Source organism: Oncorhynchus nerka, linkage group LG22 (assembly GCF_034236695.1).
Source record: "Oncorhynchus nerka isolate Pitt River linkage group LG22, Oner_Uvic_2.0, whole genome shotgun sequence".
In the NCBI taxonomy this organism is placed as follows: domain Eukaryota; kingdom Metazoa; phylum Chordata; class Actinopteri; order Salmoniformes; family Salmonidae; genus Oncorhynchus; species Oncorhynchus nerka.
Window position 1 is genome coordinate 16,774,056 of NC_088417.1, and position 26,613 is coordinate 16,800,668.

Below are 26,613 nucleotides of genomic sequence, written 5' to 3' on the forward strand. Positions count from 1 at the left end.
TCTAGGTCAGAAGGGGGAAAGGAGAAGATTAATTGTGTGTCGTCTGCATAGCAATGATAGGAGAGACCATGTGAGGTTATGACAGAGCCAAGTGACTTGGTGTATAGCGAGAATAGGAGAGGGCCTAGAACAGACAGCCCTGGGGGACACCAGTGGTGAGAGCACGTGGTGAGGAGACGGATTCTCGCCACGCCACCTGGTCCAGGGAGCGACCTGTCAGGTAGGACGTCCTTCCCCGGGAGGAAGAAGCTCCGTCTTGTCACCCCTTGAGGTGATGAGCGTGGGACATGCGCGCCACCCGGAGATGCCCAACCATGTGAGGTTATGACAGAGCCGGAGAGGGTGGAGAGGAGGATCTGATGGTTCACAGTATCGAAGGCAGCCGATAGGTCTAGAAGGATGAGAGCAGAGGAGAGAGAGTTAGCTTTAGCAGTGCGGAGCGCCTCCGTGATACAGAGAAGAGCAGTCTCAGTTGAATGACTAGTCTTGAAACCTGACTGATTTGGATCAAGAAGGTCATTCTGAGAGAGATAGCGGGAGAGCTGGCCAAGGACGGCACGTTCAAGAGTTTTGGAGAGAAAAGAAAGAAGGGATACTGGTCTGTAGTTGTTGACATCGGAGGGATCGAGTGTAGGTTTTTTCAGAAGGGGTGCAACTCTCGCTCTCTTGAAGACGGGAGGGACGTAGCCAGCGGTCAGGGATGAGTTGATGAGCGAGGTGAGGTAAGGGAGAAGGTCACCGGAGATTGTCTGGAGAAGAGAGGAGGGGATAGGGTCAAGCGGGCAGGTTGTTATAGTTTGTACATCTGCATTGTTATATTGCTTATATAGGTCTATCTCATTAGTATCTTATTAATAATTGTAGGCAATGCTATAATGATGCATTTAATTGTTTTTCTTACTTTGTGTGTTATAATTAGCTAGAGTGCTTTTCTCCACGAGGAGGGTGTTAAATTACAGACCCAACAACAATATATTATAGTATCCCCTCCTCGTAACCATGTTTGCCAGTGACAGTCTCTTCCCATTTAAATATTTTTGTTCAACAAGAAGTTCAGTAATAGACCCATGTAATTCCAGTTCATATTGCGAGGGTTGTTTTGTTTGCACAATTCTGTCAGTGCGTCTGTATATTGTCTATAAAAGTGGATCCTCTTGATTGTATTATCCTTCCTTTTTAGACCACATAGGACTAATAAAATACTTCGAATGGTAGGCTAACCGTTGAGTCTGGGTCTCTCTCGCTCTCGTGACATAAAGAAGAGTAAAATGAAGGCCTCAACATCTTGCTGAATTTATCTGAACTTATTTATTGAATTTATTTCTGTCACTGTCCATTTCGATATTGCTGAACGAATAGGCCTACCTCATCTCAACTCATTTGCTTGCACTTGCTTATACTTAGAGCTAAGTGTTATTTATATAAGAATAAACATTGTGAATTCACTGAACATTAATGTAATAATGTTTGTGTATGGTTCAAAACTCATGTTGGCATTCATTATTATTGAAGGAGAATGCGGTTCTTATCCAGTTATACAAATCAACAACAAGGAGTCAATAGAATATTTATTCAAGCAAGTCAGCCATAAGCTCCCCTCTCTGGACAGCTTTATGATTTCATGGACATAATGTTTCATGGCTGGTATGTTTATGTGATGGTAATGTGACAGTCACTATCCATTAAAAATGTGTATTTATTAAATACCCTCTGGGCATAAACTGGTTGAATCAACGCTGGTTCCACGTCATTTCAACGAAATAAATGCGATGACATTGAATCAACATTGGGGAAAAATAAGTTTTGCAAAAAGTCAATGTAAGGACTTTTTTTTTTAAATCAACTTTTAAATCGAAATCCAATGGCAGGGTGACATTTTTTGTTGATTTCACGTTTGTTGACAACTCAAACAAATTTAAATCAAAACTAAATATTGACATGATGTCTGTGCCCAGTGGGGAAACTACCATGACCTTTTGTTCATAATATATGTTATGGTTAATGGTAGGCCTTAATGGCCTATGCTTCTATCCACATTTTTAACAACATTCATTGGTTTTGGCCAAGCTGGTGTGGCTTTCTGCTGTCTTTCATTTTAACTCAGTTTTTGTTAATAGCATTTACATATTTTGGAACAGAAGTGTGACAAAATGGTGAACAAAATCATGGTACAGTTAGTATTCTCTATAATAACACCTAAAAGCAAGAGATCGCTATGTGCACAGGTAAGATCAGGGATATTGTCTCTGAATATTAAAACAGGTGTCACGTGGAGCAGAACAGGTGAACCCAAGAGCAGACTCAGATGAGGTAACCAAGGTATTTTTTGAAACATGGGGAAGATGGGGTGCAGGCCAGGGAAGCTCGGGCGGGTTGCAGGAAGCCCATTGCTGAGGCTGGAGCGAGGGGAGTTGGGACTGAGTAAGCAGGTCCGGAGAAGAATCCAAGGACGCAGTGGAGTGGGGGGTCCAGGATAGAGTAGCAGGACTGATGAGACGTGGGACTGGAGACAGAGGCCAAAGTCAGAGCGGGCAGAACTGTAGCGGGGAGGAAAACAGCATCAGGCAATGGAAACCAGGCATAACACGAAACAGAATCTAAGCAGGAACAAACTGCAAAAAAATGCAGACTGACTGAGCAGAGGTTACGATCTGGCAGTGTGAAAGTGGCAGGGCTGAGTATTTGTAGAGGTATTGATTATGGAAAAGGTTGCAGGTGGTGGAGATCTGCTCTGCCTCCAGCACACCTGTCTCCACCCACACAGAGAGAGAGCGGGAGAGGGAGAGAGCACTGGGGGAGTGGCGGTAGGCAGGTTAGGGAGACAGGATGAGAAGTAGAGGGCGGTATTGTGGTGAAATGGAAGAGGAAAGACTATGTAACTATTGTGACCTTGGAGAAATAGAGAATGAAACTCATTTTATCCTCTATTGCCAAGTCTACCACGATATACGCTTGCTCTTATTCCAGAAAGCACAACAGATATACCCTGGCATTATGTGGCTGAGTGATGAGGAGAAAGGGGTCAATCTCTGGATTATCACTGCTATTGCTAAGGACTCGTATCCTCCTACACCTCATTTAACTTTTCTACACCGGGGGGTGTTATTAGGTGGATTGGGAAAGGGGAAAGTGTGCAAAGTATGTGGATTGGGAAAGGGGAAAGTGTGCAAAGTATGTGGATTGGGAAAGGGTGCAAAGTGTTGAATGAGGGGTCTGGCTGAGGAGTGAGTGGAAGGGTGACCTGCAGACTGAAGGGCGGGTGAGGTTTGCGCACACCTGCTGTGACGGGGTCGGCAGCTCTCGACCAGCAGCCCTCATTCCACTCATCAACAACAAAGTGGGTGACGATGGCACTACCAGCTCAAAGAACCTGGAAGAGTGGAAGGCTCTTATCGACTCACTCATAAAGGAGAGATGCTCAGGACGGCTGATAGGATCATATATATAACAGTCATTTATCTCAAGGGATTATCTGGTATAAAATATCAAAACATCAGGTTTTATTGTCTACTGTTGAGTGATTATTTTTTCTATAAATAACTCTGTCCTTAACTTTTCACACAAAGGGATCAGTCTACTTATCTGCTGAGTAAATGGTGATGATAGGCTATACTTCTGGAAAATTAATATTTAGAAAAAACTAACGCATATAATATACAGTGCCTTGCGAAAGTATTCGGCCCCCTTGAACTTTGCGACCTTTTGCCACATTTCAGGCTTCAAACATAAAGATATAAAACTGTATTTTTTGTGAAGAATTTTTTGCACGCCCAATTTTTCAGTTTTTGATTTGTTAAAAAGTTTGAAATATCCAATAAATGTCGTTCCACTTCATGATTGTGTCCCACTTGTTGTTGATTCTTCACAAAAAAATACAGTTTTATATCTTTATGTTTGAAGCCTGAAATGTGGCAAAAGGTCAAGGGAGGCGAATACTTTCACAAGGCACTGTAAATGTTTAAGGGTTTTGTCTGTTGTGCCCATATGAAATAAATCATAAATCTGTGTAGCCAACTATTTACTGTTTATATTCAGTATTTCATTTCTTCATACATACATGAATATGCAGAAATCTATTCTCCTAAACTATGACCCTTATCGTTATCAGTACCAATATCTTGACAATTTGAATGATGACATGATATATAAATACTTAAAGAATATATGCGTGGATATCAGTGTGTAGTTCCGGGGCCATGCCGACTGTCCTATTTTACATCTTGTGTAAAGATGTCAGGCACTTACAAACAAATGACCAACACATAACAACCTGCTTTCACCCTGTGGGTCAAAAAGCACTCGCTGAAAATATGTTTCTTATCTTTCAGCGCATTACTAGTTCTATAACAGCAGATTTAATGCATTACTAGGCCTATAACAGCAGCTTTAATGCATTACCTAGTCTATAACAGCAGCTTCAGTGCCTTACCTGGTCTACTAAGAGCCACTTTGTAGGAAAATGGTGCTTGGGAGGGTCAGCAACCAAGATTCCTTTATTTTTAAAATAGATCAAATGATAACATTATTGCAGAATGTTTTATTTAATTCTATTAGTTGTGATAATTATTAGGCACTTTCCTTAGGTTGCTAAGACCTTTCTGGATTAAGATTGTAGTTTAGCCAAGCAATACTGTATGTTAAGTTATTGTGATAAAGGTAATATGTCCTATACCTCTTCAAACATTCAACCTCCAGCTGCGTACCCCCTCTAGCACCAGGGTCAGCGCACTCTCAAATGTTGTTTTTTACCATCATTGTAAGCCTGCCCCACACACACTATACAATACATTTATTAAACATAAGAATGAGTGTGAGTTTTTGTCACAATTCGGCTCGTGGGAAGTGACAAAGAGCTCTTTTTGGACCAGGGCACAAATAATAATATAATAATAATCAATATTTTTGCTCTTTATTTAACCATCTTGCATATAAAACCTTATTTGTTAATTGAAAATTGTGAATAACTCACCACAGGTTAATGAGAAGGGTATGCTTGAAAGGATGCACATAACTCTGCAATGTTGGGTTGTATTGGAGAGAGTCTCAGTCTTAAATAATTTTCCACACAGTCTGTGCCTGTATTTAGTTTAAGCTAGTGAGGGCCGAGAATCCACTCTCACATAGGTACGTGATTGCAAAGGGCATCAGTGTCATAACAGTGTGATTTGCCAAGGCAGGATACACTGAGCGCAGCCCAAACCAGAAATCTGGCAGTGGCTTCTGATTAAATTACATTTTCACAGAACCGCTTGTTGCAATTTCAATGAGGCTCTCTTGTTCAGATATCGGTAAATAGACGGAGGCATGAAAGGGACAACGAATCCCGTTGTTTGTGTCATCTGTTTCGGAAAAGCACCTGCGTAATTGCGCACGTAACTCACTCAGGTGCTTCGGTATATCACATTTGACATTGAGTTCAAATGCGCACAAAAAATCATACAATGATGGAAGACCTGTGTGTTGTCCTTGTTAATGCAGACAGAAGATCTTCAACTTCTTAATCATAGCCTCAATTTCTGTCCCGCACATTGAATATAGTTGCTGTAATCCTAGATTCAGATAATTTAGGCGAGAAAAAACATCACCCAGATAGGCCAGCCGCGTGAGAAACTCGTCATCATGCAAGCGGTCCGGCAAGTGAAAATTATGGTCAATAAAGAAAACTTTAAGCTCATCTCTCAATTTAAAATAAATGTGTCAATACTTTGCCCCTTGATAACCAGTGTATTTCTGTATGTTGTAAAAGCGTTATATGGTCGCTGCCCATAGCATTGCATAGTGCAGAAAATACACAAGAGTTCAGGGGCCTTGTTTTAACAAAGTTAACCCTTTTCACTGTAGTGTTCAAAATGTCTTTCAAGCTGTCAGGCATTCCCTTGGCAGCAAGAGCCTCTCGGTGGATGCTACAGTGTACCCAAGAGGCATCGGGAGCAACTGCTTGCACGCGTGTTACCACTTCACTATGTCTCCCTGTCATGGCTTTTGCGCCATCAGTACAGATACCAACACATCTTGACCACCAAAGTCCATTTAATGTCACTAAGCTGTCCAGTGCTTTAAAAATATCCTCTCCTGTTGTCCTGGTTTCCAGAAGAGGATGTCTTCCTTAATTGATCCCCCATAAATGTAACGAACATACCAAGAGCTGTGCCTGCCACCTCTGTTGACTCATCCAGCTGTAACGCATAGAATTCACTGGCTTGTATGCGAAGCAGTAATTGTTTCTAAACATCTCCTGCCATGTCACTGATGTGTCGTGAAACAGTGTTGTTTGATGAAGACATTGATTTTTGGGCCTTTCCCCCAGCATTGTTCCAGCAATATCCGCGGCAGCAGGAAGAATTAAGTCCCCCACAATAGTATGGGGCTTGCCTGTCCTAGCCTCTCTGTAGCTCACCATATAAGATGCTTCTAGCCCATTCTTATTAATGGTATCTGTTGCAATTATATTATATTATCTTATATTCAAAAGTCATCTTAATTGCGCAAGAGTGAAGGTTTCATCGAGTTGTGAGTACTTTTGCACATATAATACACTGTGGCTGAGGAAAGGCACTACTCCCAATATAAGTGAACCCCAAATCAATGTAGTTCTTATCATATTTGCACCTCTTCGATGGTCCAACGTCCCTGTCTGTTGTTCGGTGCTTTGCTGGGTAAGTTTGGGAATACCTGTCCTATACCCTAAGGATGGAAAATCTAAATTGTATTTGGAACTCATTATATTGACCTCAGGATGTTATGTGATACAGTGATTGCATTAATACCTTGTTATATGGATACATACTAACACAATACACATTTGTTTGTTTAGCATATGCTCATTGTTTATTTGGAACATTACAGTAAATCATTTACCATGTTCTGTCTTTGCATTTAAACAGTACGAGAATGTAATTTTCACCTCTGACGAATTCACCTAAAGCAGAACGTGTGTGTGTAATTGAAGAGTTACAGAGTGCCAGAAATGCACAGTGCGGTAGTAGGTTTACCTTTGCTGCACACCTGCCACTCTCCCATCCACAGCCTGTGAAATGTCCAGTCCAGCTCTACCTACCTGACTAGACTAGCCCCCTATACAAGGTCCTTAGGCGTATCCAAAAATAGATCTATGGCAATAAGATCATTAGCCATAGCTGTAATACATGATAATCTTCCAGGCTAAGCTCCAAGGCCTTATTAATAACCACCCGTATCATGATTTGGATCAATGAAACTGCGTCATCATTTTTTGCAATCTGTCTAACCTGGTGTCGGGCTTCAAGTTAGTTAGGAGATTCTGATTATTTTCAAAGTTACATTAGGTAACTAATAATGACCTCAGTGTGTAGTTGTTATTTTAAAAATGTTCAGCCTTTGGTTATCGCAAATTGCAGAGAAATTGCACCTCCTGATGCCCCAAAAATAAATGACGGTACTCACATAAAGTAGCCTGGCCACTAGCTACATTATTTTCACACATCTGAGAGGGAGATTAATAGCTGCTGAACCAATGATTGCTGACATAGTCCTCTCAAATATGCTAAATTACCGGAACATTGTGTCGAGGACAACTAATGAACTATCATGTTCCAGGCATTACTACTGGCCTAAGTGTGCTAATGGAGCTCAGGGAGAAATCACAGACATGACAGCATACATTCAAATTAGATCATTTATTTAAAGTCACAGTTCAGAATTTGTGTTTGAGATAAACGGTAGCCCAGCCTCTGAAGCTGGGGGAAAAGGATGGAGAAATGTGTGTTGTATGGCATAATCTCAAGGAGGGAGAGAGAGAGGGAAGGAGTTGGAGAAGTGAATTGTTTACCGGTATTTAATAGTAGTTTCTGTTACATACCTGTGCCAATCTTAAGCATCATGTTGGTCAAACAACCAACCTACAACTTATGTGTGGCAATGTATTAGAATAAGGGGCTAAGTTTTACTGGGCTGGCTACTTTTTTGTTGTTGCAATCAGAGAAGATATACATACAGCTTGTTTCAGGTTCCAAGCTGAAACCCTCACACTTTAACACAATCCATGTTCCAACTGTCTCCCCCACACCAAAAAAGGTTTGTAAATCCATACATGTAACCTAAGACCATATCCAAACCAGTGGTCTTTACAAAACACAGTTATGTCAGCAGCAGATCTCAACAAAGGCAATAATTCACCCCCATTGCCCCGCTATCTCCTACAGTCCTGGCTACAATAATGTATTGCTCTTATCATCTGCTCCTATTCTCACAAATCTAGACAATACCAAAATATTCTGTCTAATCAGTCAACCCTTTTCACACTACTGAGCCTCCTGAGCTGTGCTGCACTCGCTAGCCTGGCTGCACATCCACCATAGCTGTTGGAACAATGATGAGATGAAAATAACATCAAAAATCTGAGCCAGCACAGTGTGATTAGGGTTGGCAAAATACTCTGAAAATGGTGACCCCTTCTGTAAATGATCATGTCCAATAGGTTGTGGTAGATGCTACGGGATAACACACAGTCCCAGGAGGAGAGACAGGAGATGGATACTGGATAAGACACTACCACAGGAGGAGAGACAGGAGATGGATACTGGATAAGACACTTAGCAGGGTAGCCTAGTGGTTAGAGCGTTGGACTAGTAACCGGAAGGTTGCAAGTTCAAACCCCCGAGCTGACAAGGTACAAATCTGTCGTTCTGCCCCTGAACAGGCAGTTAACCCGCTGTTCCAAGGCCGTCATTGAAAATAAGAATTTGTTCTTAACTGACTTGCCTGGTTAAATAAAGGTAAAATAAAAAAATATATTTAAAAAAATACCACAGGAGGAGAGACAGGAGATGGCTACAATATAACACACTGCCCCAGGAGGAGAGACAGGAGATGGATACTGGATAAGACACTACCATAGGAGGAGAGACAGGAGATGGCTACACCTTGCGGCGCCGACAGAGATGGCCAACTCGCGTCGCGTTCCTAGGAAACTATGCAGTATTTCATTTTTTTACGTGTTATTTCTTACATTGGTACCCCAGGTGATCTTAGGTTTTATTACATACAGTCGGGAGGAACTACTGGATATAAGAGCAACGTCAACTCACCATCATTACGACCAGGAATACGACTTTCCCGAAGCGGATCCTGTGTTTTGCCCAACACCCAGGACAATGGATCGGATCCCAGCCGGCGAACCAAAACAACGTTGCAGTAAAAGGGGCAGACGATGCGGTCTTCTGGTCAGGCTCTGGAGACGGGCACATCGCGCACCTCTCCCGAGCATACTACTCGCCAATGTCCAGCCTCTTGACAACAAGGTTGATGAAATCCGAGCAAGGGTAGTGTAGAAAAGGCCCATGGAGTTGGTGGAATAATCCTTTAATTCATTGCCATTTACTCAGCTGGGCCAGGGGCGCTTTAATTAGGTCAGGTGGAAATGTCCGACAGATCTCAACTCCATAAAAGGAGGAAATTGCCATCGCGTGATCTCGCTGCTTTCTCTTCCTTAACTCCATCTCATCCAGAAGTTCTGTGCGTCCATGAATCCACCGACTGTTACCTTTCTGAATTATCTGTGGCGATCGGGAGAGTGGGCCATTCAGTTACTGTTAATAGTTATTACCGCGGAGCGCGTCTTGGAGCGCAGCTTCAAACATATTGTGTAATGTGAATTGTCAAATATCACGGCCCTACATATCCTCATAGGCCAATTATGTAATCGATATGGTTCATGTGTATTGAAATTAATTATATGTACACATGAAGACAATTGAAAGCGTGAAATGAGAAACGTCATTGTTTGCTAACTGATTGACTTTGATCATGGGGATTATAGATTGTATAAACATTCACTGTTTGTATTCTTTCATGATTTATGATAAATAGTTATGAGCCTAAATGACTCGCGGATGATTACTATTGACTTCTTAATGAACTGGACTGTTGAATTCCCTAACTTATGTTAATAATGACCATGATTTGATCTTTGATTATGAATTTGATTGGATACATGTTATTTGTTTCCTTTGATGCAGCACAGACTACTCAGTAAATATACCACTTTATGGTTAAAGGAATTCCTGCCTCAGTCTCATCCATTCCTCTGTCACCTGACACGTGACCACCTGTTCACCTTCACTGTCAGTCATCCTACCTGTCCAGCTACCCACACAGATTCCACTAATCTTTCAGGTAGCATTCCAGAGAGACATAAGCGGCTGTAACGTTCTTTGCTTCACAGAAAGATGGCTGACTCGAGACACGCTATCGGAGTTAGTAGAGCCAGCTGGTTTCTTCACGCATCGCCGACAGCAACAAGCATCTTTCTGGTAAGAAGAGGGGCGGGGGTATGCCTTATGATTAACAAGACGTGGTGTGATCATAACAACATACAGGAACTCAAGTCCTTCTGTTCACCTGACTTAGAATTCCTCACAATCAAATGTCGACCGCATTATCTACCAAAATAATTATCTTCGATTATCATCACAGCCGCATATATTCCCCCCCAAGCAGACACATCGACGGCCCTGAACAAACTTTGTTTGACTCTATGTAAACTGGAAACCACATATCCTGAGGCCGCATTAATTGTAGCCGGGGATTTTAACAAGGCTAATCTGAAAACAAAACTCCCTAAATTCTATCAGCATATTGATTGTGCAACCAGGGCTGGTAAAACCCTGGATCATTGTTATTGTAACTTCCGTAATGCATATAAGGTCCTCCCCACCCTCCTTTTGGAAAAGCTGTCCACGACTCCATTGTGTTGCTCCCAGCCTATAGACAGAGACTAAAACAGGAAGCTCCCGCACTCAGGTCTGTTCAACGCTGGTCCGACTAATCTGATTCCACGCTTGAAGATTGCTTCGATCACGTGGATTGGGAGATGTTCCACCTTGCGTCAAACAACAACATTGACGAATACGCTGATTCGGTGAGCGAGTTCATTAGCAAGTGCATTGAAGATGTCGTACCCACAGCAACTAAAACATTCCCCAACCAAAAACCGTGGATTGATGGCAGCATTTGCGCGAAACTGAAAGCGCGAACCACTGCTTTTAACCAGGGCAAGGTGACCAGAAACATGACCGAATATAAACAGTGTAGCTATTCCCTCCGCAAGGCAATCAAACAAGCTAAGCGTCAGTATAGAGACAAAGTAGAGTCGCAATTCAACGGCTCAGACACAAGAGGTATGTGGCAGGGTCTACAGTCAATCACGGATTACGAAAAGAAAACCAGACCTGAGTGGACCAGGATGTCTTGCTCCCAGACAGACTAAACCACTTCTTTGCTCGCTTTGAGGACAATACAGTGCCACTAACACGGCCTGCTACCAAAACCTGTGGACACTCCTTCACTGCAACCGACGTGAGTAAAACATTTAAACGTGTTAACCCTCGCAAGGCTGCAGGCCCAGAGGGCATCCCCAGCCGTATCCTCAGAGCATGCGCAGACCAGCTGGCTGGTGTGTTTACGGACATATTCAATCAATCCTGATCCCAGTCTGCTGTTCCCACATGCTTCAAGAGGGCCACCATTGTTCCTGTTCCCAAGAAAGCTAAGGACAACTGAGCTAAACGACTACCGCCCTCACTTCCGTCATCATGAAGTGCTTTGAGAGACTAGTCAAGGACCATATCACCTCCACCCTACCTGACACCCTAGACCCACTCCAATTTGCTTACCGCCCCAATAGGTCCACAGACAACGCAATCGCAACCACACTGTACACTGCCCTAACCCATCTGGACAAGAGGAATACCTATGTGAGAATGCTGTTCATCGACTACAGCTCAGCATTTAACACCATAGTACCCTCCAAACTCATCATCAAGCTCGAGACCCGGGGTCTCGACCCCGCCCTGTGCAACTAGGTACTGGACTTCCTGACGGGCCGCCCCCAGGTGGTGAGGGTAGGTAACAACATCTCCACCCCGATGATCCTCAACACTGGGGCCCCACAAGGGTGCGTTCTGAGCCCTCTCCTGTCCTCCCTGTTCACCCACGACTGCGTGGCCATGCACGCCTCCAACTCAATCATCAAGTTTGCGGACGACACCACAGTGGTAGGCTTGATTTACAAACAACGACGAGACTGCCTACAGGGAGGAGGTGAGGGCCCTCGGAGTGTGGTGTCAGGAAAATAACCTCGCACTCAACGTCAACAAAACAAAGGAGATGATCGTAGACTTCAGGAAACAGCAGAGGGAGCACCCCCCTATCCACATCGACGGGACAGTAGTGGAGAGGGTAGTAAGTTTTAAGTTCCTCGGCGTACACATCACGGACAAACTGAATTGGTCCACCCACACAGACAGCGTGGTGAAGAAGGCGCTGCAGCGCCTCTTCAACCTCAGGAGGCTGAAGAAATTTGGCTTGTCACCAAAAGCACTGACAAACTTTTACAGATGCACAATAAAGAGCATCCTGTCGGACTGTATCACCGCCTGGTACGGCAACTGCTCCGCCCACAACCGTAAGGCTCTCCAGAGAGTAGTGAGGTCTGCACAACGCATCACCCTCCAGGACACCTACACCAGCCGATGTCACAGGAAAGCCATAAAGATCATCAAGGACATCAACCACCCGAGCCACTGCCTGTTCACCCCACTTTCATCCAGAAGGTGAGGTCAGTACAGGTGCATCAAAGCAGGGACCGAGAGACTGAAAAACCGCTTCTATCTCAAGGCCATCAGACTGTTAAACAACCACCACTAACATTGAGTGGCTGCTGCCAACACACTGACTCAACTCCAGCCACTTTAATAATGGGAATTGATGGAAATTGATGGAAAAGATATCACTAGCCACTTTAAACAATGCTACTTAATATAATGTTTACATACCCTACATTATTCATCTCACATGTATATGTATATACTGTACTCTATATCATCTACTGCATCTTTATGTAATACATGTATCACTAGCCACTTTAAACTATGCCACTTTGTTTACATACCCTACATTACTCATCTCATATGTATATACTGTACTCGATACCATCTACTGCATCTTGCCTATGCCGTTCTGTACCATCACTCATTCATATATCTTTATGTACATATTCTTTATCCCTTTACACTTGCGTGTATAAGGTAGTAGTTTTGGAATTGTTAGGTTAGATTACTCGTTGGTTATTACTGCATTGTCTGCATTGTCTGAACTAGAAGCACAATTAATTTTTGAATACCTGAGATGGTACGGAACTGGTTCTACATTAAATCAAATGGAACAAGGGTGGTCTCCATGTTGCTGTCCACAGCTTTATAGTCAGGCTAGCAGTTGTGCCAGCAATTTAAGCAAACCGGGAGACTTCCACTTAGGCATATGACAAAGACAAACATTGCAAGTGATGTAGATGAGAATATGTTGCCCAAACACAGTGGATGGCCTGTGCACCATTTTAGGGAGTAGGGGCGTGCTCTGCTCTCTGAGGAGCTGCCTTCCAATCTTGTATCCAGTCCCAATGTAAATTAAACATCACGTTTAAGGCTTAAAGAGCATTCATAAACCCAATATTAGGCCTGTAGGTGCTTTAGAAATCATGCATAAGGCACTGCTCATCCTTGTCAGTCCCTCACCCCAAAAGGATGCTTTTAATACAGTAAAATAAGAATGTGTAACATCCATATGCAAGAATAAACAATGCATATTTTTTTCATATCAATTTGAACAAATACAGTAAAGATTGACAAACTCAACAGGACTAGATTAGCGTAGTAAGAAAATATAGTAAACTGTTGCTTTAAAACAAAACCCTCCTAGTTATGTCAACGTAGGGTCAACGTGGTGACGTATTTATGGGAACTCGGGCAGGAAACTCCAGTGAAAGTGAACTAAAGGTTTGACAATGTCATTGAAACAAAGAATTGCATTTCACTCGCGGTTGAATAAATCTACCTTAAACTCGGACTATTGGTATAGTAAGCAAGAAAAGAGGACACGCGGGGACAGAGCAAGTTTCACTACAGTTGCGCTCCAACCTAACAGTTCCTCTCTGAACACAATTTTGACGAGCAGCATCCATTCGCGCTGTAAACAATGTAACACCGATTCGGGCTCTTGCAACCTTGACAAACGAACATGGAGAATGAGACTATTTACGGGAGTGAGAGCAACTAAGGTTTTTAAACGGAGCTTTTTATTTGTCAGAGGTATGTATGTACACTGTCTGAGCAAAGAAGACAACAAACGACACTCAAAAATAAGTTTGCCAGCTCGGGTTCAGATTGCAACGGTCGTCACTAGTTACCACAGCCACAACGTAATAAACCACGCCCATTTCGGCAATCTCCTATCTTCAAGTGTGATTTTAAACCTAACCCTATATTTAACCCTACATCTAACCTTAAATTAAGACCATATTTTTGTTTTAATTTTTACAATATAGCACTTTGTGGCTGTGGTGACTAGTAGAAATCGATTGCAACCGGGGTTTGAGTGACCTCGTGAGGTTGGATGAATATTTCGGAGCAGATTTAAAAAAGAAAAAGGCCCAGTGTTAATGCATTCAACACCAGGACAGATATGCCACTACAATACATTAAATACATGAAATGTATCTCTTCATATCACCCTCTGAGTGCTGTACATTTGCATAACTTTTTCTTAATTTGATGCAGGATCCTATGGTGGTTATAAATAAATAATTTGTCATGTAATGATCTGTACGCTACATCTAACTTTTCCTTTTATGTGGATATCAGAGCTGAGCACCTCTATACTTCAGTATGAATTGAAAACAGATATGACAAAGTCTGGAAACCGACGGCTGTATTTTGATACCCATGCATTGGTTCGACTCCTCGAAGACAATGGTTAGAAAATGTTTTTTATTTGTGTAATTTGAAGTAACCCCCATACATTTAATTCAGTGGTTGGTTTGAAACCAGTTAGTGTTTTGTTTTCATCAACAGGCTTCACCACTCAGCAAGCTGAGGTAATTGTCAGGATGATGGTCAGGACAACACACTCCAACATGGATCTAATCTATAATGACATGGTAACCAAAGTGCAGCAGGTGAGGCTGGACTTTTTCATATCAACATACAGTATATGACCAAAGGTATGTGGGCACCTGCTCGTTGAACATCTCATTCCAAAGTCATGGGCATTAATATGGAGTTGGTTCCCCCTTTGCTGCTATAAACCTATTCCCCCTCAAACTGAAAAGAGACTGAAAAGATATGACATGGGTCCTCAGATCCAAATCAAACAATTTTATTTGTCACATACACATGGTTAACAGATGTTAATGCGAGTGTAGCGAAATGCTTGTGCTTCTAGTTCCGACAATGCAGTAATAACCAACGAGTAATCTAACCTAACAATTCCACAACTACTACCTTATCCCTTTACACTTGTGTGTATAAAGAATATGTACATAAAGATATATGAACGAGTGATGGTACAGAACGGCATAGGCAAGATGCAGTAGATGGTATGGAGTACAGTATATACATATGAGAAATGTAGGGTATGTAAAGATAAAAGTGGCATAGTTTAAAGTGGCTAGTGATACATTTTTACATCAATTTCCATTATTAAAGTGGCTGGAGTTGAGTCAGTATGTTGGCAGCAGCCACTCAATGTTAGTGGTGGCTGTTTAACAGTCTGATGGCCTTGAGATAGAAATGAAATCTGAGCAAGGGTAGCATTCCAGAGAGACATAAGCGTAACGTTCTTTGCTTCACGGAAACATGGCTTACTCGAGAGACGCTATCAGAGTCAGTGCAGCCAGCTGGTTTCTTCACGCATCGCACCGACAGAAACAAGCATCTTTCTGGTAAGAAGAGGGGCGGGGGGGTATGCCTTATGATTAACGAGACGTGGTGTGATCATAACAACATACAGGAACTCAAGTCCTTCTGTTCACCTGACTTAGAATTCCTCACAATCAAATGTCGACCGCATTATCTACCAAGGGAATTCTCTTCGATTATAATCACAGCCGTATATATTCCCCCCCCAAGCAGACACATCGATAGCCCTGAACAAACTTTATTTGACTCTATGTAAACTGGAAACCGCATACAGTGGGGCAAAAAAGTATTTAGTCAGCCACCAATTGTGCAAGTTCTCCCACTTAAAAATATGAGAGAGGCCTGTAATTTTCATCATAGGTACACTTCAACTATGACAGACAAAATGAGAAAAAAAATCCAGAAAATCACATTGTAGGATTTTTAATGAATTTATTTGCAAATTATGGTGGAAAATAAGTATTTGGTCACCTACAAACAAGCAAGATTTCTGTCTCTCACAGACCTGTAACTTCTTCTTTAAGAGTCTCCTCTGTCCTCCACTCGTTACCTGTATTAATGGCACCAGTTTGAACTTGTTATCAGTATAAAAGACACCTGTCCACAACCTCAGTCAGTCACACTCCAAACTCCACTACGGCCAAATATCGATTGCGCAACCAGGGCTGGTAAAACCCTGGATCAATGTTATTCTAACTTCCGCGACGCATATAAGGCCCTCCCCCGCCCTCCTTTCGGAAAAGCTGACCACGACTCCGTTTTGTTGCTTCCAGCCTACAGACAGAAACTAAAACAGGAAGCTCCCGCGCTCAGGTCTGTTCAACGCTGGTCCGACCAATCTGATTCCACGCTTCAAGACTGCTCCGATCATGTGGATTGGGATATGTTCCGCATTGCGTCCAACAACAACATTGACGAATACGCTGATTCGGTGAGCGAGTTCATTTGAAAGTGCATCGGCGATGTTATACTCACAGCAACGATTAAAACATTCCCAAACCAGAAACCGTGGATTGATGGCAGCATTCGCGCGAAACTGAAAGCGCGAACCGCTGCTTTTAACCAGGGCAAGGTGATCGAATACAAACAGTGTAGCTATTCCCTCCGCAAGGCAATCAAACAAGCTAGGCATCAGTATAGAGACAAAGTACAGTTGCAATTCAACGGCTCAGACACGAGGTATGTGGCAGAGTCTACAGTCAATCAAGGATTACGAAAAGAAAACCAGCCCCGTCGCGGACCAGGATGTCTTGCTCCCAGACAGACTAAATAACTTCTTTGCTCGCTTTGAGGACAATACAGTGCCACTGACACGGCCCGCTACCAAAACCTGCGGACTCTCCTTCACTGCAGCCGACGTGAATAAACATTTAAACGTGTTAACCCTCGTAGGGTTGCAGGCCCAGTCGGCATCCCCAGCCGTGTCCTCAGAGCATGCGCAGACCAGCTGGCTGGTGTGTTTACGGACATATTCAATCAATCCTTATCCCAGTTTGCTGTTCCCACATGCTTCAAGAGGGCCACCATTGTTCCTGTTCCCAAGAAAGCTAAGGTAACTGAGCTAAACGACTACCGCCCCGTAGCACTCACTTCCGTCATCATGAAGTGCTTTGAGACTAGTCAAGGACCATATCACCTCCACCCTGCCTGACACCCTAGACCCACTCCTATTTGATCCGCAAAAGATTCTACAGCTGCACCATCGAGAGCATCCTGACTGGTTGCATCACTGCCTGGTATGGCAACTGCTCTGCCTCCGACTGCAAGGCACTACAGAGGGTAGTGCGTACGGCCCTGTACATCACTGGGGCCAAGCTTCCTGCCATCCAGGACCTCTTTACCAGGTGGTGTCAGAGGAAGGCCCCAAAAACTGTTTAAGACTCCAGCCACCCTAGTCATAGATTGTTTTCTCTGCTACCGCATGGCAAGCGGTACTGGAGCGCCAAGTCTAGGTCTAAGAGGCTTCCAAACAGCTTCTACCCCCAAGCCATAAGACTACTGAACATCTAATCAAATGGCTACCCAGACTGCTTGCATTGCCCCCCCCCCCCCCCCCTCTTCATGCTGCTGCTACTCTCTGTTATTATCTATACATCACTTTAATAACTCTACCCACATTTGTACTACCGTTCAAAGTTTGGGGTCACTTAGAAATGTCCTTGTTTTTCATGAAAACATACATGAAATGAGTAGCAAAATGAATATAAAATATAGTGAAGATGTTGGCAAGGTTATCAATAATGATTTTTAATTTGAAATAATAATTGTCCTTCAAACTTTACTTTCGTCAATAAATCCTCCATTTGCAGCAATTAGAGCCTTGCAGACCTTTGGCATTCTAGTATTTGGCTAAGGTGTATGTAAACTTCCGACTTCAACTGTAGATATTCCATTAAAAATCAGCCGTTTCCAGCTACAATAGTCATTTACAACAATAACAATGTCTACACTGTATTTCTGATCAATTTGATGTTATTTTAATGGACACAACAAGGAAATTTCTTAGTCACCCCAAACTTTTGAACGGTAGTGTATATATTGCCTCAATTACCTTAACCAACGGGTGCCCCCGCACATTAACTCTATACCAGTACCCCCTGTATATAGCATTGTTATTTTACTTTTATGTGGCTTCACCACATATTTTACTGCTGCTCTTTAATTATTTGTTACTTTATTTATGTATTTATTTTAGGTATTTTTCTTAGAGCTGCATTGTTGAGTAAGGGCTTGTGAGTAAGCATTTAACTGTAAGGTTGTATTCAGCGCATGTGACAAATACAATTTTATTTCATTTATAACAGCCTCCACTCTGTCGGGAAGGCTTTCCACTAGATGGCTGAACATTGCTGCTGGGACTTGCTTCCATTCAGCCACAAGAGCATTAGTGAGGTCGGGCACTGATGTTGGGTGATATGGCCTTGGCTCGGAGTCTAGTTCCAGTTCATCCCAAAGGTGTTTGATGGGGTGGAGGTCAGGGCTCTGTGCAGGCCAGTCAAGTTCTTCCACACCAATCTCGACAAACCATTTCTGTATGGATCTCGCTTTGTGCACAGGGGCATTGTCATGCTGAAACAGGAAAGGCCTTCCCCAAACTGTTGCTACAAAGTTGGAAGCACAGAATTGTCTAGAATCTCATTGTATGCTGTAGTGTTAAGATCTCACTTCACTGGAACTAAGGGGCCTAGCCCATACCATGAAAATCAGCCCCAGACCATTATTCCACCTCCACCAAACATGATAGTTGGCACTCTGCATTCGAGCAGGTAGCGTTCTCCTGGCATCCGCCAAACCCAGATTCTTCCGCCGGACTGCCAGATGGTGGAGCGTGATTCATCACTGCAGAGAAGGTGTTTCTACTGTTTCACAGTCCCAATGGCGGCAAAGCTTTACACCACTCCAGTCAACGCTTGGCATTGTGCATGTTGATCTTAGGCTTGTGTGTGGCTGCTTGTCCATGGAAACCCATTTCATGAAACTCCCGACGAACAGTTGTTTCCAGAGGCAGTTTGGAACTCGGTAGTAAGTGTTGCAACCAAGGACAGACGACTGTTATGCGCTTCAGCACTCGCCGGTTCCGTTCTGTGAGCTTGTGTGGCTTACCACTTCGCGGCTGAGCCGTTGTTGCTCCTAGACGTTTCCACTTCACAATAACAGCACTTACCGAGGCAGTTCTAGCAGGGCAGAAATTTGATGAACTGACTTGTTGGAAAGGTCGCATCCTATGACGCCGCCACGCTGAAAGTCAGTGAGCTCTTCAGTAAGGCCATTCTACTGCCAATGTTTGTCTATGGAAATTGCATGACTGTGTGTTTGTGCTCGATTTTATACATTTGTCAGCAACGGGTGTGGCTGAAATAGCCAAATCCACTAATTTGAAGGGGTGTCCCACATACTTTTTTGTGTGTGTATATATATATATATTGATAATACATGTAAGTAAATAATGAGACTGACTCGCTGTGGCCATGAATTGCAGGAGATCATGTTGCAGAGAGTGTTTTCCCAAATTGCATCGGTGAAAAAGGACATGATTATCCTTGAAAAGAGTGAGTTCTCTACTTTGCTGGCAGAGAATGAGGTGAGTATTCATTTGTAGGAGTTCTGTAATCCACAGGAGGCTGCTGAGGGGAGGACGGCTCGTAATAATGGCCGGAACGGTGCAAATGGAATGGCATCAAATACCTGGAACCATGTATTTGATACCATTCCACTGACTCCGTTCCAGTCATTATCACGAGCCCATCCTCCCCAATTAAGGTGCCACCAACCTCCTGTGCTCTAATCCTATCATCACTTGAAGCACATCAGGGAGCCTTTTATGTCTACTCCTTTACAGATGTCATTTCAACATCTATTCAACACTGGTTCAACTTAATTTAATTGATGAGGAAACATTGATTCAACCAGTGTGTGCCCAGTGGGAAGAGGGTCCCGTGATGTGACACATGAGGGTTAGGATTACCTTATATATATTCCTTGTTACTTATTTTCCAGTGGTAGTCAGTGTTCTTCCTTGTCATTTGAACAGTGACGGTGTGTGGACTCTGGCCAATCACTGACATCAACTACATCCTATGGAGAGTCCACACATGTGGTGTCCCAGGTCATACTGGTTGCATGTCAATAGTTTAAAGTTGTCTCTTCACCGTGCATCTTCTCTTTCACCTGATCTGAACTGAAAACATAGGATTGCTCCCTCTGTGGTCACATAACTGATACAGTGGATGGAATTTTTTGGGGGGCCATGTTATTTCCTTAAAGTCAGGCATTTGAAGTAGATCAATGAATTGATTAATCTTTTCTTACAGAAAGTCAAGGTAGAGCTACTGCAACTGAAGGTGCAACTGGCTGTAAGTTGTTTTAAGGTGGTTTCATTTCTGTGTTGAATAAAAATCACGAGCTGGGGCTGACTAACGGCGAATAAACTATAACCCTGAAGAAGGCACAGTGATGCCGAAATTATTTACCAAATAAATTATATATATTTTTTTAGCTTATGGTTTAATTTCTGTGAAAATGTCTGCAGATCACCCACATGTTGCTGCCAACATTTCATCTGTTTGTGATGATTGTGCGTGTACACCGTGTATAGATATAGAAAACTTTACAAAGTATGACTCTTTGTGAAACAGAGCGATGATCAGTTTGGATTGCAGCCTTTAACAGCACTTCAGACCCATTGAGAGTGTTTGAATGACGGAATGCCTCCTTTTTCTCTGTTGCAGGATGTGATGAATAAAGTCCGCTTTGACAATATCTTGGATATGAATTCGGAAAAAAGCAGCATGAAAGAAATGGTAAATGTCTTAGTATTACAATGATGTTTTTTACATTAGTATTCTTAGGATGAAGGTGTTATGCTTTGCTTATTACATACAGTATATCTTGCTCTTATCAATATTTAATGCAAATTTGACAGCACAGTTTCGACTCTGATAGACTATTTGACTTTCAGAAATCAGAGCATGAGAAGAAACTCATGGAAAGTCAGACCGAGATAATGGAAATGGTCTGTATACTGTACATTATGATTAAACCATTCTACTTTAGAGCTCTTAACGGGTTACTTCATTCACCTTGCATGTGTAACACCCATCTCAATGAGGTCTTTTCACCTTGTATTTGTTATTTAGTTGTTATGATGAGAATATTATCTGTGGTTTGTGAATAATAGCCAAATCTGTCTGCTGTAGAATGCTGAGCAAAATTGTCATTTGACTCGGTCCCATATGAAAATCGACACTGAAGTGGCAGGATTGAAAACCATGTTGGAAGCTCACAAACTTGATACTATCAAATACCTTGCAGGTAAGAAGTGTCATTCATGTATCCATGCATTAGTCTTATTTGTTCAATATTTAAAAAGCACTCGCACATCTGAGCTATCTTTGTTGCAGGTGCATGGCAAGATGAATAAGATGAGAAAAAAGAAAAAACCCGCACACTGCTCTTGCTAGCATCACTGCTCTTTATTAAGCTTTGCATTGGCCTCAAGACCTTCGTCAGAGCTTTTTCTGACTGAGGAAATCTCTGACGAATGCCTCGAGGCCAATACGTAAAGATTATTTGCTCAATAATAATACTATAAATGATGGATAACATTATGTTCCTCAATTGAAATAGATACACAATTAGTATCTCTGGTTCTGGTCAACTAAACGTCACTTTTGTTCATAAACAAGTTCTGACTGACGGACTCATGTCTTTCAGGTTCAGTCTTCACTTGTCTCACCGTGGTTCTCGGATTCTATCGCATCTGGATGTGACTCCGGGGAGTACAGGAAGAGCTGGTCATCTGGACCACTGTAGCTCAAAAGTAACCCATTTGAACTGCCACCATTTTGTGTTTGATAAATAGTCGATCGCTATAGGAACAAACAACCACTGGCTGATGGCATGAAGACAGATCAAATGCTTTGATGTTGATTGACATTGATATTTCTGAGGACCAATGACTTATGATTTAGAAGATGAACCCAGCAAACCATGAAATGAGAAAGGCTGCACTTGTAAAGCACTATCCAACATTTTTTATAGGATTTTTAATTGGTTGTGTTTTCATAGAGTACCCTACAAAATAAATGACATGTAATTTAAAGATAGAATCCTGACATATGTATTTGTTTGTACATGCACTGTTAGGCAAGGAACCTGTGTGTGTTGTGTTTGAGAAGTATGTTGTAAAAATGCATTGATATATATTGTAATTGCCATGCTGTCCAAAGTGCATTTCCGGCTATGTAGCCAGTAAGATGCAGCTCTGTATATTAACTGTTGTAGACACTACGGGACTCGTGAGTCATTGTAACACACATTACATCAGTCCAATGAACAATTTATGACCATAGTAAATACTGTAAAAATGTATAAAAGGAAAGCAGCACATACAATGGGCAGAACAAGTATTTGATAACTTGCAAAATCGGCAGTGTTTCCTACTTACAAAGCATGTAGAGGTCTGTAATTTTTATCATATGTACACTTCAACTGTGAGACGTAATCTAAAACAAAAATCCAGAAAATCACATTTGTATGATTAATTAATTAATTTGCATTTTATTGCATGACATAAGTATTTGATACATCAGAAAAGCAGAACTTAATATTTGGTATAGAAACCTTTGTTTGCAATTACAGAGATCATACGTTTCCTGTAGTTCTTGACCAGGTTTGCACACACTGTAGCAGGGATTTTGGCCCACTCCTCCATACAGACCATCTCCAGATCCTTCAGGTTTCGGGGCTGTCGCTGGGCAATACGGAATTTCAGCTCCCTCCAAAGATTTTCTATTGGGTTCAGGTCTGGAGACTGGCTAGGCCACTCCAGGACCTTGAGATGCTTCTTACGGAGCCACTCCTTAGTTGCCCTGGCTGTGTGTTTCGGGTCGTTGTCATGCAGGAAGACCCAGCCACGACCCATCTTCAATGTTCTTACTGAGGGAAGGAGATTGTTGGCCAAGATCTCACAATACATGGCCCCATCCATCCTCCCTCAATACGGTGCAGTCGTCCTGTCCCCTTTGCAGAAAAGCATCCCCAAAGAATGATGTTTCCACCTCCATGCTTCACGGTTAGGATGGTGTTCTTGGGGTTGTACTCATCTTTCTTCTTCCTCCAAACATGGCGAGTGTTTGGAGGAACTTCAGATGGGCCTGGACATGCGCTGGCTTGAGCAGGGGGACCTTGCGTGCGCTGCAGGATTTTAATCCATGACGGCGTAGTGTTTTACTAATGGTTTTCTTTGAGACTGTGGTCCCAGCTCTTTTCAGGTCATTAACCAGGTCCTGCCGTGTAGTTCTGGGCTGATCCCTCACCTTCCTCATGATCATTGATGCCCCACGAGGTGAGATCTTGCATGGAGCCCCAGACTGAGGGTGATTGACCGTAATCTTGAACTTCTTCCATTTTCTAATAATTGTGCCAACAGTTGTTGCCTTCTCACCAAGCTGCTTGCCTATTGTCCTGTAGCCCAGCCTTGTGCAGGTCTACAATTTTATCCCTGATGTCCTTACACCCTCTCTGGTCTTGTCCATTGTGGAGAGGTTGGAGTCTGTTTGAGTGTGTGGACAGGTGTCTTTTATACAGGTAACGAGTTCAAACAGGTGCAGTTAATACAGGTAGAGTGGAGAACGGGAGGGCTTCTTAAAGAAAAACTAACAGATCTGTGAGAGCTGGAATTCTTACTGGTTGGTAGGTGATCAAATACTTATGTCATGGAATAAAATGCAAATGAATTACTTAAAAATCATACAATGTGATTTTCTGGATTTTTGTTTTAGATTCTGTCTCTCACAGTTGAAGTGTACCTATGATAAAAAATGACAGACCTCTACATGCTTTGTAAGTAGGAAAATCGGCAGTGTATCAAATACTTGTTCTCCTCTCTGTATGTATGACTAAACACAAAGCTATAATATAGGATAATTTGACCATAATGTTTTTTATATTTACTAGACCCTAATAACATTTGCATAGGATACCTTTATTGTGAAGGAAACAACCCAGAAGTGATTTCCCGTGGTCCTACACGTGTTTACATTTGTAAACTTCCCCTGTTAGAAATAATGCAATTTATCATGTTTGAATTATTTATACTGGTGGTCGTGTTTTAATGAGAAACTTGCTTTCGATATATACCATCTATGCCTGGGTCACCTCTAAATTATTTGATTTGACATCAAGTTGGGTTGTCATTTACGAGCTAGGTATCTAGCTGTACTGTAGTCTATATTGACATGATACATTGCAGATACCCAGCAGAAACTCCATGTTCTGTAGGAGCAGCATTTATCATAGGTGAGGAATAGAACAGTGAGCCTTCATTATCAACTTGCTACATTTGATTGTGGTGCTGGGTCCTTGGGATGAAACACTAATTCAACGATGTTCTATTAATATATATTACAATGACTGAAGCATTCAGCAGCAACAGAAAGAGCTCCTCTAGATTCCCAGAGTGAACAATCAAATCATTGAGACATGCCACTTAAAAAAAAAAACATTTATTTCACCTTTATAATAGGTAAGCTAGTTGAGAACAAGTTCTTATTTACAACTGCGACCTGGCCAAGATAAAGCAAAGCAGTGCAACACAAACAACAGTGTTACACATGGAATAAACAAGCGTACAGTCAACACAATAGGGGGGGGGGGGGGGGGTCTATATAAGGTGTGTGCAAATGGCGTGAGGTGGTAAGGTAATAAATAGGCCATAGTAGCAAAGTAATTACAATTTAGAAAATAAACACTAGAGTGATAGATGAGCAAGTAGAAATATTGGTGTGCAAAAGAGCAGAAAACTAAATAAAAACAATATGGGAATGAGGTAGGTAGATTGGGTGGGCTATTTACAGCTGCAGCGATCAGTTAGCTGCTCACATTGCTGATGTTTAAAGTTAGTGAGGGAAATTTAAGTCTCCAGCGATCTTTGCAATTCGTTCCAGTCATTGGCAGCAGAGAACTGGAAGGAAATGCGGAAAAGTAGGTGTTGGCTTTGGAGATGACCAGTGAGATATACCTGCTGGAGTGCGTGCTATGGGTGGGTGTTATCGTGACCAGTGAGCTGAGATAAGGCGGAGCTTTACCTAGCATTCGGTAGGATTGTCAGTTTTACGAAGATATGTTTGGCGGCGTGAGTGAAGGAGGCTTTGTTGCGAAATAGGAAGCCAATTCTAGATTTCATTTTGGATTGGAGATGTTTAATATGAGTCTGGAAGAAGAGTTTACAGTCGAGCCAGACACCTAGGTATTTGTAGTTGTCCACATATTCTAAGTCAGAGCCGTCCAGAGTAGCGAACGGTTGAAAAGCATGCATTTGGTTTTACAAGCGTTTAAGAGCAGTTGTAGGCCACAGAAGGAGTGGTGTATGGCATTGAAGCTCATTTGGAGGTTAGTTAACACAGTGCCCAAAGAAGGGCCAGATGTATACAGAATGGTGTTGTCTGCGTAGAGGTGGATCAGGGAATCACCCGCAGCAAGAGCGACATCCTTGATATATACAGAGAAATTGAACGGCCCGAGAATTGAACAATGTGGTACCCACAGAGACTGCCAGAGGTCCAGACAACAGGCCCTCCGATTTGACACACTGAACTCTGAGAAGTAGTTGGTGAACCAGGCGAGGCAGTCATTTGAGAAACCAAGGCTGTCGAGTCTGAGTCTGCCGATAAGAATATGATGATTGACAGAGTCGAATGCCTTGGCCAGGTCGATGAAGATGGCTGCACAGTACTCTCTTTTAACCGATGGCGGTTATTTTATCGTTTAGTACCTTGAGCGTGGCTGAGGTGCACCCACTTCATCAATGATAATCAGTTCAAAAATGTATAAGGATTGTTATCCCTTAAAGCAGTTGCTAACAAGATAGCTACACAAATTGTCACTTGAATAACAGTTTGTGAGAGTGTAGGCCAATTATGATTTCAGTATTTGTTATTGAATGAGACTAGTGAATTTGTAAGCATTAGTTTACCATTTAAAAAAAGGTCCAAAGCCCTTTTAATCTTGATATCAAATAATTTGAGTAACAATGCAGTACACTACTGTGACTATTTTTTTGACCATTTTAAATTGTCAAACAAAAGAAAACATTTTTAGCATAAATTTTGCTACAACTGTCCAGGAGTGGTCTTGACTCTTTGTCATTGGACTATTAACTGTGTTACCGGGCAGGACAAAACTCCATCCTACAAAAAAACAGGCTGAAATGTCAAACAGCTCTTACACTAAAAAGGGCATTATAATAAATTTCACAATTATTATTAACAGAATTATTCCAACCTCAGTGTGAAAATATATATAAAATACAGAAATCTAGTTGTTGACTGCACTGGGCCTGTAATAATCTGAAGAGATTTATCACTATAACCTTATTGTCAAT

General features: G+C 42.3%; 1 protein-coding gene and 1 long non-coding RNA gene across 3 annotated transcripts; one reads left to right on the forward strand and one right to left on the reverse strand.

Annotated features, from left to right (window-relative positions):
• Positions 1 to 1,553: 1,553 nt before the first annotated feature.
• On the reverse strand, positions 1,554 to 10,850 carry LOC135563749 (uncharacterized). Its single transcript, XR_010460459.1, has 3 exons — positions 9,066 to 10,850; positions 3,277 to 3,370; positions 1,554 to 2,537 (listed from the first exon to the last, which is right to left on the reverse strand). It is a non-coding gene; the product is annotated as an uncharacterized LOC135563749 (long non-coding RNA).
• A 2,893-nt stretch (positions 10,851 to 13,743) lies between these two features.
• mcur1 (mitochondrial calcium uniporter regulator 1) lies at positions 13,744 to 22,339 on the forward strand. 2 transcript variants are annotated; one of them, XM_029626304.2, is made up of 9 exons: positions 13,744 to 13,811; positions 14,676 to 14,786; positions 14,886 to 14,989; positions 19,711 to 19,812; positions 20,543 to 20,584; positions 20,960 to 21,031; positions 21,190 to 21,243; positions 21,428 to 21,542; positions 21,945 to 22,339. In XM_029626304.2, the coding sequence occupies exons 2-9, from the start codon at positions 14,717 to 14,719 to the stop codon at positions 21,998 to 22,000; spliced, it is 615 nt and encodes a 204-aa protein (XP_029482164.2). In that variant the 5' UTR covers positions 13,744 to 13,811; positions 14,676 to 14,716; the 3' UTR covers positions 22,001 to 22,339. The 2 variants fall into 2 exon arrangements, with proteins under 2 accessions (XP_029482164.2, XP_029482163.2); XM_029626303.2 differs by having other exon boundaries at positions 13,760 to 14,123.
• Positions 22,340 to 26,613: the final 4,274 nt, after the last annotated feature.

What these genes read in the sequence shown, in the direction of transcription:
- mcur1 (XM_029626303.2), top strand. Translation starts at nt 13,820, where the DNA reads ATGTCATTGAAACAAAGAATTGCATTTCACTCGCGGTTGAATAAATCT. An exon ending in TGGTAACCAAAGTGCAGCAG is followed by an intron (nt 14,990 to 19,710) that starts GTGAGGCTGGAC and finishes CATGAATTGCAG; the next exon opens with GAGATCATGTTGCAGAGAGT. An exon ending in TACTATCAAATACCTTGCAG is followed by an intron (nt 21,543 to 21,944) that starts GTAAGAAGTGTC and finishes CATGTCTTTCAG; the next exon opens with GTTCAGTCTTCACTTGTCTC.